At 34.1% G+C, this 13,620-nt stretch overlaps 1 protein-coding gene across 1 annotated transcript; it reads left to right on the top strand.

The window, feature by feature from the left end:
* The first annotated feature begins 263 nt into the window (after nt 1-263).
* On the top strand, nt 264-971 carry LOC149235226 (RING-H2 finger protein ATL8-like). The gene has a single exon (XM_089368493.1). It carries the CDS (start codon nt 264-266, stop codon nt 969-971), a length of 708 nt encoding a protein of 235 aa, XP_089224619.1.
* Nucleotides 972-13,620: the final 12,649 nt, after the last annotated feature.

The following is a 13,620-nucleotide window of genomic DNA, read 5'->3' as shown; positions in this document are numbered from 1 at the left end:
CAGAGTGGTAGAAAATTTTGATAGTTCATTATATTCCAGGGATCAAATCTGATGCTGAGAAAAGGATTGACCCGAGGCCAGACTTATCGGGAATTTTGAGTTCAGAATGAGCAAGTGTGATACCAACGTCATGGCACATCTCACCTTAACAGTTAGCCATGTGATCATCAGCGAAGAGTCTCTTTTAAAAGTATAAAGAGAGAGGTACTCTGGGGATTTTGCTTCAATTCATCTATTCTTGAGGTTTTGTAGATTTGAAAAAAATGGACATGCATAGCGTTTTAGATTTTCAGTCGTCAATGGGCAGGAAGTTATTGAGTTCAACCCCTGAACCTTCTAGTTCAGGGTCTACTTCTTACATTAGGGAGGCCACTCCCGACCCCGATCGATTGGTCATTCTCACCGTCCTGGTTTTGCTCTGCCTTTTCATCTGTGGGCTCGGTCTCTACTCGTTGCTCAGATGTCTGGTCCAGTGGAGGATGCGCATCGTGGTCGACTCATCGGATGAGGTGGGCAACGATACTGGATTGAAGAAGGCAGCCATGAAAGCACTGCCCATTATGGTTTATAGAGCTAGGTCAAAGACATGCCCCGTGCCTATGGATTGTCCGATCTGCTTGGCCGAATTTGCAGAAGGAGACAAGATGAGAATTCTGCCAAATTGCAATCATGGCTTCCACATGGAATGCATTGATAAATGGTTTGTTTCCCATTCCTCCTGCCCTATTTGTAGAAATTGCCTGAATCTCAATGCTCGAAATAAAAAACCAGAAGGCGCACCGGTACGTCAAGCAACCGAATCAAACAACGAGGTCATACATATAGTCATACTGAGTTCCACGGATTCCAGTCATGTGGTTGGAGTGGTTTCTCCACAGATTGAAACCATCAAAAGAACTGCAGAGGGGGTCACGGTTACTACACCTCCACGGTTGCCTAACCCATTATCGCTTTCTGAAAATGAAAGCTGAATTCTTTATGTACATGTATTTTTAAGCAAAAAATACATTCGCAGAAGAAAATCTCAATTTCTTAACATACAGACAATGTGTGGTGCTGTAATTGCAGTTATAAGAATTGGTTTCTGCATATATTTTGCCGTCATGAGATGGGCATCTATTCTTTTAACCGTTAATTCTTTCATTCCCACGGGAAAAATAATTCCTGAGTTTATTGCTATGCCTCGCAATTATTTCTATGCTTAATTTCATGCCATGTTCTGACTCTGTTCACTGGCGCGGCCTGCACTGCGCTTGTGAATGTCGAGGATTTTGATGGAGCTTTCAACTCTCCACTAATTTTGAGGGAACAATGAGACTGAAAATGCTTTAGCTCATATGACAAATTTGTATACCGAGTGGAATTGACGGCCTTCGATGAAAGTAGTAACAGATTTTTGAAAGTCATCCTTGTGAAAAGATGAACTAAAAATCATCCTTAGTTATCTAAAGTATCAAAAGTTCAAGGGGCTAATTTCACTAAGGCATCATTATGGCGGTTGTAAATATTGGGAATGGGAATCAAATAACAATTACACGAGACACGTTATACTTGCCCACTGAATTATTTTGTTTTCCTCCGATCTCATTCTCTTCCCACTGAATTATTTTGTTTTCCTCTGACCTCATTCTCTTCTCATGTTGTTACACGGAAGCAGAGACTCAGTTGAAACAAGTGATAGAAAGAAAAAAATAAGAAAAATAGTGAGAAAAATTGTTAGGAGATAAATTGATGTTTAAAATTAAATTAATTAAATAAAAATCTTTATCTTGTTTTCCTCTGACCTCATTCTCTTCTCATGTTATTACAAGGAAGCAGAGAGTCGGTTGAAACAAGTGATAAAAGAAAAAGAAAAAAAAAAATAGAGAGAAAAAATGTTATGAGATAAATTAATGTTTAAAATTAAATTAATTAAAAAAAAATCTTTATCTTCAAATATTTCAGTAGAGTTAATTTAAAGTATTTTTTAAAGAAATTATTATTAAAATAAAAATATAACTCATTTTATTTTTCAAATATTTTAGTTAGAATTAATTAATATTTTTTTAATAAAATTATTAAAAAAAAAGTATAAGTGATTTTATTATAAATGAAAATGAATTGACTAAATGTATTTTTGATGAGTAATGCAACAAGCATTCAAAGGAGGGGATTTGCTATTTCAACCAAAGAAACCCATGTCATTTTTTATAAAATTAGATTTCATTCTCATCAAACACAGTGAATCTACCATATAAATAATGACATAATGATGTGTGATATGTTGATGTCACATATTCATCTCCCTTTGTCACCACATTTGAGGAGGAAGAATATTTGCATGTCCTTGTCATTGTATTTCATTTTTTGTAGCATTTTGTCAACATGATATCGGTGCTGTAAAGGTTAAAGGCTACACATGGTGCTTATTTAAAAAGCCGGAGTGGTTAATTTGATAGTCAAAAGAACATTTATGATATGGCCCAATGAACCATTGGGAATATTTAAAAAGATTCAAATGTAATGTCTTCCAAATTCATCAAGGTTCTTGGAAAGATCAAGTTCATTTCTTTTAAGTCCCTCATGAACTAGGAGGCTCCTCTAAAATATCACCTTTCAAATAATCTTAGAGAACTATGAGGGTCCTTTTAAAGAGCATATTTTGAGCATTCTTAATGAGTATTGAGATCCTCCAAAAGATCTAACTTACTTTGAATGTTTCCAGTGAAAAATTAACCCATTTCGAAAAAACATCTTCTAAATTTTCCGTGTGAGCTTTGTGGCTTACCTAAAATCAAGTTAACATATTTCAAACACACTTGATGAACTATTAAATCATTTTAAGATATTTAACTTAACATATATTAGATGTTCATGATGAACCATTAGATTGGACCAAAAAATTAACTTTATCATCTTTCGAAGACTCCCAAAGAACTATCAAACCAATTTGAAAGAAACTTTAAAATCCTAACAAGTTTACCATCCAATTTTCACACCTTAATGATAATCTCTTTGATTACACATATTACTAACTATGTGGTACTTAAATAGCTCACCGAGCATTTGGAAATATTCTAAATTTTTTGGAATGGAGAAGCGAAAATAGGCCAAAATCCACTATTCTACGAAACTTTATATAATCTTTTGGAACCTCTAGAGGAGGAAAAAGAGCCCCATATAAAAAATATACAAAAATTATCATTGTCAACATTTTACCTTCTCAAGAATATAAAGAACTTTTTCTTATTAAAAATTTCACAATTTTGTTCCATTTAAGAGATATTTGTTATATCTAAGTGTAAAAACGATAGTAACAAAAATTCCATATTCAAGCATAGTTTTCTAGGAGCATCATATTTCCAATATCAAGGTTGTTTTGTAGTGAAACTCACTACCATTTTCTACACCGAATACAAAAGATTTCCTAGTTCTCTATAGATTTATTTATATAAGTTGTTGAAGTTGGCCTCTAAACTTGCTTACATTAGCGTGAAAAGTGCATAAATTATGATGCATGAGCATTTCTTAAAGTCAACAACACCTAGGAGGTCTTGCCACATTTACTAATGGGAGTGGGTTCTCTGAATTTAATATAAGTCAAATTAATGTAATTAAAGATAGGAATTTGATTTTCTATTTTAAATAGAGATTTATTTAGGAAATCAATAATTATTCCCTCACCAACATGTAATGCACTATTTGGAGCTATGCGTTGAAGGAGTTCAAGATTTTAGGATAGATTTGGTTTTTTTTTCAATAAATGGGTTATTTCATCCATATTGTAAATAATCAATGTTTGTAGGAGATAAGAGAATAGAGATGAGAGAATAGGAGCTAGCCAAGAAATACTAAGGGACCAAGAGATGTATGATAGAAAGAGTGGAGAGGGCCAATAATTATATAAAATTAAGACATATTATATAGATCCTCTACTAATAGGAATTGTGTGAAATTATCTTGCTTATTTTTGTCAGATCTCAATGTTTATAGTTATGTGTTTACACTCTGTGATGGATTGATAAATGAATTCATGGTAGAAGACTATAAGAAAAATAGTTAATCCTTGAAGGTAAGCATAAGTATATGTGATTTCCTTGTGAATGAGGATTATTGAGTTCATGCATGTCGAGTCTTGTTAAAAGGCATGCAAATGATCAAAGTTGGTGTAGCTAGAGAAAATTATGAACAAGTAATTGGAGTCTTATGTGAACAACCTATAATGAAATAGAGTTTTCTTGTTAGTTGCAGTTGAAATTGTTGTTGCGGTTCAAACTTCCACCTCACATAGTTCCAACCCAAGCCCATTTTTTTTGTAACCAAATTCTTTGTATATGGAAGTCTAGTTATAAGGGTCGAATACACGCACTACTACAAACCTATAACAAGATCTCAAATTCCCAATTGTAGACTGAGTGTAATGATACATCTAGTGCAAGTCATCTAGATCATCAAACCACATATAGTTTCCATAATACATCTGGTCACAACAATTTATAATACTCCTGGATCAAAGTGAGCATGAGGTTATATCTAGGTGGAGTGGATTTAGAGTTGATAAGTAATTCAGGTTAGACAACATCTAGGGTGTAGTGGAGTGTATTGTATCTAGATCAATTTAAACCCCAAATGGCTAAATCATGGTAAACGCTAAGCATTAAAAATTGAGCTTTTCTCATTTTTCATTGTAACATAAAAGTGTCAATATGTAGGGGCCCGAAAGGCCTTAGCACCTTTGAGTTGAACCCTTGGTTTTGGGCCCATAATCGTATGACATAATAAATCAATCCCTCGTGCTAGGGTCTATAAAATTTGAGGTTTGCATGTGAGATGTGCACATTGTTGTTGTGTTTCAGTTGTAGCTCATGTGGGTGTTAAGGGAGCCACTATTGTAAGGAATTGTGTGCAATTTAGAAATTGATCCATAGTCATGATTAATGGGATTGAATGATCCCACGACACAAATCAAAGGATGAGTAGGTTAGATTGATCAAAAATGGAATTTGGCCACCATGCTTATGAGGTAGAAGGGATGCACAATTGGCATCAATTTTTAGTATCAGATCAAGGTTAAAAACTACTTATTTGAGTGATTATGGGAAGCTGAAGATAATGGTAGAAATGGAAGGAGATTAGTGGTGGAGATAAAAGTTGGAGAAGTTGATAGATTTAGATTGAAAGCATGATTAGAATGTGTGATGTGTTCAAAAGAAATATTCAAGAACAAAAGCGTTGAAGTAGATACAAGGTAATTGTTATAGCACTATTTACCACCCTTGGTAGATTTGATGCTCTATGATATGGCCTAGGGCAACCCTTCTCTACCAGACTTGGTCCATTTTCTAAAAAAACAATGTTTTAAGTCCCATATGTGATTTTTCCCTATCTAAAGTGTGTGCACACGCAGGTCAGTTTATACCCAACCCACGTATATGTGTTAAAACATTAAAAATATATATAATCTCCCTTAATTCAAGCGGGGTTTATGGGTTTGACCTGATACCCACCTACTATAGCCCGTGGCCCAACTATTTCCCAACTGAAAAAACTAATTTGGAGAAGTATAAATACATCTCCATGGGAAGGCCTAAGGGAGGAGAAAATATTAGATATTGATATTATAGTTGATTACATCCCTGATCAAGTCTGAAGATATCCCTATGCCTTCTGCACTCCCAAGTCATAGGAAACCTCTGTTTCCTTCTTGAGATGTCCATCATCCCTTCATGACATCCTTGTGTATACTTATGGAGGAGGATTGTTGAGGCCTGGGTAGGACGAATTTGAAGGACAGTTTCACTTGGAGCCAGTGGACGACTCAAGTTATAGTTCTTCCATATTTTCTATAGCTTACAATAATAAAGAGGCATTGTCTTTTTCATGATGATTATGGTATTTATGCATTAATTTATGTCATGATTTGCTTATGAAATATCACATTAATGCTTATTTTCTTACATGCTTATATGATCTAACACTTATATCATGAACATGCTTTCTATTACTGCTATTGTATATGCTTTGCTTGAATGAGTTGCAGGTTTTAAGGCATTGGAAGAAGTAGAGGGTTTGGACCCTAGGGAACGACCTCAAACGTAAGACCTCCGGGTATATGCATTCTTCCTAGTTCAGTAGTTTAAGCATTAGGAATGCTTTTTTGTGTGTATCTTTATGATGTATGCTCTTCACTCTGTTGGGATTCTCAACCCAAGACCCTAGGGTGATTATACCCATAACAGAATTGGCGACTCCGCTGGGGAAACCATTCTTGTTTTTCTTAGATTGGGTTGTTTCTTCTTGATCAGAGCCTGCTTGATTGATTTATTTCTTTTATAGTGTCTGTGATTTGTTTGCTTCGTGGGCATCAAGTTTGATCTTTTAGATCAATCCTAGATTTTTTGTTTTTCTTTATTGAGCTTTATATACTTGTTTTTCAGAGGATACAGTAGCGTATACACGCTAGCCTCTTCAAGGAAACTCGTGTATACACAATTTTCCTTTGTTTCAGTCACATATACATGCTTATTTGTCTTTGCACAGTCGTGTATACCTTATTTTGAATAAAGTTTTCAAAATCTTGTACCCAATAAAGATTGTTGCTTGGTGGTTTTTGCTGTTTTCTAATCATTCACTCTCATTAAACCTTTGCTTTCATGAAAGTTTTCAGCTTCTAATCTTCCTCTTGTTGAAAAACATAGTCAACGTAGGGTTTTCCTTTTGAGTAAAGTTTCAGTTTGGGCTTTAGGTTCAAGGCTTCTTGTAGAAGTTCTTGGTTGTTCTGACTTTGCAGAACAAGAAATTGGTTGCAGTTTTATTTATAACCAAATTTTTAGATTGCTTTTCTTTGCTTTCATTTTTTGGTTGACCTATTTTGTGTTTCATAGTTTTTGAGTGTCTCTTTGGCAATCTTGAAAGTCTTTCTTTACGTTATTTTGGTTTGCTGAATTCCTTTATACTGCTATTCAGATCAATCTATGCAAGTCTATCGTCCTTTGTCATTTCAAGTTTTATTGTATTAATGATGTGCATAACTTGAGAATTTTGGGACTCTTTATGCTTGTTTTTGGTCTTGGAATTTTAGTAGTCTTTGTGTTCTCAAAAACTTCTTTGGGTTCTTTAAAAAAGAAAAAGACAAAAACATTGTTCTTGCCTTTCTTTTTCTTTTCAATTTTTTTTTTGGTTTCTTCATTATTTTTTAGCAATTGTGAACCTTTTTTTTCTATTGGTTTTGCTTGGTTTCGAGGGAAGTTTGTCATTGAATTTGTGCCATCCTTGTAGTCAAGTTAGCCTATTGATCTTGTGAAGGAACACATTTGATTATTGTATGGGCATACATAGAATCTTGCACCATAATTATAGTTTGCATTAAGTTAGTTTGCACTGCAGGCATTTTAGTCTTTTTGTTAGATTTTGAGTGTGTGGAGCATGTTTTCTAAAAAGGAAAAGAAAATTCTTTTACAACTTTATTCATAGAACCTTATAGAAATATCTTTTCATTGAAGAAAAAATAGTTTCGTTTGCATATAGCTAAGTTTCTATTCATTTATTTTGCGTCAAAACACCACAAGTTGCACTCTCATTTTACCAGTGACCTAAAGAACAACCTTTTAAAATCAAGCGCTTAATTAAAAAGAACTAGAATGTTTTCTGATTTGTCATTAATTACATCAACAAGTATAGCTCTTTAGGGCCTTGGAATAGGTGAGTGGAGAGTTAGATCTCCAAGGCCACTCAAATTGTTAAACATAGATGTTGAATAATGAGTGAAATCCACTAATTTTGAATAACAATAAATTTTGAGGGAACAATGAGACTGAAAATGGTTTAGCTCATATGACAAATTTGTATACTGAGTGGAATTGACGACCTTCAATGAAAGTAGTAATAGATTTTTGAAAGTCATCCTTGTGAAAAGATGAACTAAAAGTCATCCTTAGTTATCTAAAATATAATAAGTTCAAGGGGCTAATTTCACTACGCCATAATTATGATGGTTGGATTGGGAATTTTTTTATTGGTTAAATATTAAAATATTTTTTCAAATTTGTAATATTTTAATACATAACACTTTATTTTTCATTTTTTTATAATACTTTCGAATTCAATTATCCTAAGTCTAGTTCTTTTAAGATTAGTGACAACAACAACCGAAAAAAATAACAATTACACAAGAGAAACGATTACACAAGAAATTAGTGACAGCAACCCAAAAAAATAACAATTACACAAGAGAAACATGTGTGCATAGATTAGTCATAACAACAAAAAAGAAACAATTGCACAAGATATTAGTGACAACAACCCAAAAAAAATAACAATTACACAAGAGAAACGCTTACACAAGAGATTAGTGACAACCCAAAAAATAACAATTACACAAGATAAACATTTGGGCATAAATTTATACTTGCCCACTGGAATATTTTTTTTGCCTCTGATCTCATTCTCTTCTCATGTTATTACAAGGAAGCAGAGACTCGATTGAAACAAGTGATGAAAGAAAAAAATAAGAAAAATAGATAGAAAAAATGTTACGAGATAAATTGATGTTTAAAATTAAATTAATTAAAAAAAAAATCTTTATCTTCACATATTTTAGTTAGAGTTAATTTAAAGTTTTTTTTTTCAGAAATTATTACTAAACTAAAATACAAGTGATTTTATTTTTCAAATATTTTAGTTAGAATTAATTAATATTTGTTTTAATAAAATTATTAACAAAAGAAAATTATAAGTGATTTTATTATAAATGAAAAATATAAATGAAAATGAAGAAGTTGTGGTAGATAAGAGTTGTTGACTAAATGTATTTTTGATGAGTAATGCAACAAGCATTCAAAAGAGATTTGCTATTTCAACCAAAGAAACCCATGTCCTTTTTTATAAAATTAGATTTGATTCTCATCAAACACTCCAAATATACCATATAAATAATGACATAATGATGTGTGATATGGTGATGTCACATATTCATCTCCCTTTGTCATCGCAAATTGAGGAGGAAGAATATTTGCATGTCCTTGTCATTGTATTTCATTTTTTGTAGCATTTTGTCAACATGATATCGATGCTCTAAAGGTTAAAGGCTACACATGGTGCTTATTTAAAAAGCCGAAGTGGTTAAATTGATAGTTAAAAGAACATTTATGATATGGCCTAGTGAACCATTGGGAATATTTAAAAAGATTCAAATGTAAGGTCTTTCAAATTCATCAAGGCTCTTTGAAAGATCAAGTTCGTTTCTTTCAACTCCCTCGTGAACTATGAGGTTCCTCTAAAAATATCACCTTTCAAATAATCTTAGAGAACTATGAGGGTCCTTTTAAAGAGCATATTTTGAGCATTCTTAATGAGTATTGAGCTCCTCCAAAAGATCTAACTTACTTTGAATGTTTCCAGTGAAAAAATAACCCATTTCAAAAAAACATCTCCTAAATTTTCCTTGTGAGCTTTGTGGCTTACCTAAAATCATGTTAGCATATTTTAAACACTCGATGAAATATTAAATCATTTTAAGATATTTAACTTAACATATATTAGATGTTCATGATGAGCCATTAGATTAGACCAAAAAATTAACTTTATCATCTTTCGAACACTCCCAAAGAACTATCAAACCAATTTGAAATATACTTTAAAATCCTAACAAGTTTACCATTGCATTTTCACAACTTACTCATATCTTTGATTACACATATTACTAGCTATATGTGACTTAATTAGTTCATCGGGCATTTTGGAATATTCCAAAGGATTTGGAATGGAGAAGCGAAAATGGGCCAAAATCCACTATTCTACGAGACTATATAATCTTTTTGAACCTCTAGAGGAGGAAAAAGGACCCCATATCAAAAATATACAAAAATGATCATTGTCAATATTTTACCTTCTCAGGAATCTAGAAACCTTTTTCTTATTGAAAATTTCACAATTTTTCTCCATTTAAGAGATATTTGTTATATCCAAGTTTAAAAATGATAGCATCAAAGTTTCCATATTCATGCATAATTTTCTAGGAGCGTCATATTTCCAATATCAAGGTTGTTTTGTAGTGAACCTCACTACCATTTTCTACACCGAATACAAAAAATTTCCTAGTTCTCTATAGATTTATTTATATAAGTTGTTGAAGTTGGCCTCTAAACTTTCTTACATTAGCATGAAAAGTGTGTAGATTATAATGCATGAGCATCTCTTCAAGTCAACAACACCTAGGATTTCTTGCCACATTTACTAATGGGAGTGGGTTCTCTTAATTTAATATGAGTCAAATTAATGTAATTAAAGATAAGAATTTGATTTTCTAGTTTAAATAAAGATTTATTTAGGAAATCAAGAATTATTCCCTCACCAACATGTAATGCACTATTTGGAGCTATTCGTTGAATTTCGAGATTTTAGGATATATTTGTTTTTTTCTTTTTTCTTTTTTTTCAGTACATGGGTTATTTCATCCATATTGTAAATAATAATTGTTTGTAGGAGACAAGAGAATAGAGATGAGAGAATCGAAGCTATCCAAGAAATACTAAGGGACGAAAAGATGTATGATAGAAAGAGTGGAGAGGGCCAACAATTATATAAATAAAGGCATATTATATAGATCCTCTACTAATAGAAATTGTGTGAAATGAACTTGCTTATTTTTGTCAGATCTCAATGTTTATATTTATGTGTTTATACTCTGTGAAGGACTGGATAGACGAATTCATGTTAGAAGACTATAAGAAAAAATATTTAATCCTTGGAGGTAAGCATAATTATGCGTGATTGCCTTGTGAATGAGGATTTTTGAGTTCATGAATGTGAGGTCTTGTTAAAAGGCATGTAAATGATCAAAGTTGTTGTAGCTAGAGAAAATTATGAACAAGTAATTGGAGTCCTATGTGAACAACTGTTGACGGTGCTGGAAGGAGGGCATGTCGGGGTGTCTGTTGAAAATAACAACAAGAAATGCTAAAAATAGCATTGCTATAGATAACATTTCGGGATACATTCCAATTTCAATTAGTCCCTAAATGAAAATTGTGAATTAAAATTCGAATTTGAGCTTAGCAATTGTTTGTAAAATAATTAATTAATTCATCTTGAGTTAATTAGTTGGAGAAAATAAAACATGAAGTCTATGTGAAGAAATGCAACATTTATCCCTTTGATTGAGGAAGTTATCCCTTAATTAAGGAGATCAGGATGAGTTGTACTTTGAGTTGTAATTAGTTAGCTCAGTTAACTAAGTTAAGTCCAGTTAGATTAGTGCCAACAGTTTGTGGAACTGATTGTGAGTTCAATTAGTCAATGCATGCAACTAGTGTACTTCAGATAACTGAATATTCTCTCATAAATAACTCATGCACATCAGTTTAGACAGAGACCCAGTTGAGATCAAAGGACGGGACAGTGTACTATCAGTTGCACGAATATTCCCATGAGGATATCTCTTGCATGCAAAAGGAATTCTTTCCTTGAGTGCAGTTATTTCAGAGGTTAGTGAGTAGTGTGTGAGGTAATTACACAGAGGTGGCAACTTGAGGACCCAAGAGAAACTACGCAAGGAAATAGGAGGCTTGGAGGACTGAAGGAAGGCATATGTGTTTTCTATTCTATCTATGAGCAGTAGTGAGGGATTGTACTGAGAGCTCAATAGCTTGTGAGCTAAAGCTTTGTGTAATCCTGAGATATTTCCATTTGTATGATAATATAGATAGCAGGGTTTTTAGCTTAGGCTTTCCCCAGAGTATTCTTGTGTGTTCATGTGTGATTGATTTTTTCTTCATCTGTTATATGTGTTCTATTTGATCTTGCTCAAAATCGATTAAGCTTCCACAACTTTGTTTGTAGAAGTAGATCAAGTATTTTGCTTTAGTTACATTGGATTATCAGGTGATCTACAGTGAGAATTTCTACATTGTATCAGAGCAAAGGTGATCAAAGCAGAGAATAATATACAAAGAAGTTCGAAGTTCGAAGTTTGAAGTTCTTGATTATAGAAATCAAATTCTTATCACATCTCAAAGTTCACCAATGGAATTCAATGTTTTGAGACTCTAGTGTGCCCTGGATGGCAACTCGAATTATATAGCCTGAAAGGATTGCATGGAAGCAGTATTAGAGGACAATGGTTTGAAGGACTTCATTGATCAAGAAGTCCCCAAGCCAACAATAGCTAATGTCGAAGAATCGAAAGAATGGAAGAAATGTGTGGCTAGAGCGAGGAGGATTCTTTTGGAGGGAGTTCGAGACCATATTGTCTCAAGTCTCCATGGGAAGGAGATACCGTTTTCAATGTGGAAGACATTGAAGGATCTATATCAGAACAACAGTAATCAGAGGAAGTTGGCGCTGAAATACAAGCTTCGTAAAATCAAGTGTGAAAAGGGCAACACGATCTCTACATATCTGAACAAGCTCACCACCTGCAGAGATGAGCTTGGAAGTGTAGGAATCATGATAGCTGATGATGACATGGTGAGTCTTGCTCTCCTCGGTCTTCCTAAGAGTTGGCATAGCTACCAAGACTCAGTGAATGGAAGAGAGAAACTGCCAGATTGGGAACGACTGTGGTCGAATCTGATGCAGGAGGAGATTAGGAGAAGCACCAGAGATGGTTCTTCATCAAAGCATGATGATGAAGAAAATCTAGCCTTAGCAAGTAAGGCGAGGAAAGGGAAAGGGAAGGCTTCCCATTCCAAATCGATTTCTTCCCATGGTGGGAAGAAGATTGACAAATCTAAAGTATGATGCTTTAATTTTCATGAGGTGGACCATTATGCAACAAATTGTCCAGAGAGGAAATCCAAGAAGGGATCCTTGAAAGGATCAGATGGTGAGGCACTGGCCTCACAGTTCGAATTGGATTTTACCCTCATCGCATGCATGGTTTCATCGATGGTGGGTTGTGTTTGGTACTTGGACAGTGGAGCCTCATTCCACATGACCGGCGACAAGATTTTATTCAATACCTTAGAGGAGAAGGACCTCTAGATGTGCATAGAGATGGGCGATGATGGAAACTACCATGTTTCAAGTGAAGGCACGATTGTGTTTCAGAGGGAGAATGGAGCTCCTCTCACCCTGACTGATGTAAAGTATGTGCCTGGACTAAAGAAGAACCTGGTATCCGTTACAATGTTAGAAGACAAAGGCTATGATGTAATCTTCGGTAAAGGAAAGGCATTCCTGAGACACATCACCATGGGTCAGACTAAGAGGAATAGGATTTGAGTGAAGAATCTCTACAAGATGGAGGTAGATGACTGTGCTGCATTGAGTTCCAAAGTAGAGTTGGTGCAAAGCCAAGATATTGGCGAGTTATGGCATAGAAGATTGGGCCACTTGCACCATGGGGCATTGAAGATCATGCAACAAATTTCAACCAAACTTCCCAAGGGTAAACTTGAGCAAGTGGACACATGCAAAGGTTGTACCTTGGGTAAGTATGCAAAATCTTCCTTTCATGATCGAGACAGTCGAGCTGAAGAAATCTTGGAGCGAGTTCATACAGATGTGTGTGGACCATTCTCGACAGCCTCCACCACTAAACAAAGGTACTGTGTTATTTTCATTGATGATTTTTCTCGTAGATGCTGGATCTATTTCATGTAGAAGAAGGATCAAACCTTCTCAAGATTTTGTGAGTTCAAA

This window comes from Pinus tabuliformis, chromosome 8 (assembly GCF_031772625.1).
Source record: "Pinus tabuliformis cultivar Carrire ecotype Pingquan chromosome 8, CPIR1, whole genome shotgun sequence".
Lineage (NCBI taxonomy): Eukaryota > Viridiplantae > Streptophyta > Pinopsida > Pinales > Pinaceae > Pinus > Pinus tabuliformis.
The sequence above is the reverse complement of the archived record's forward strand: the minus strand, read 5'-3'. Positions and strand labels throughout refer to the sequence as shown.

Excerpts from the sequence above, each read along its gene's own strand:
- LOC149235226 (XM_089368493.1), top strand. The coding sequence starts at position 264 with ATGGACATGCATAGCGTTTTAGATTTTCAGTCGTCAATGGGCAGGAAG.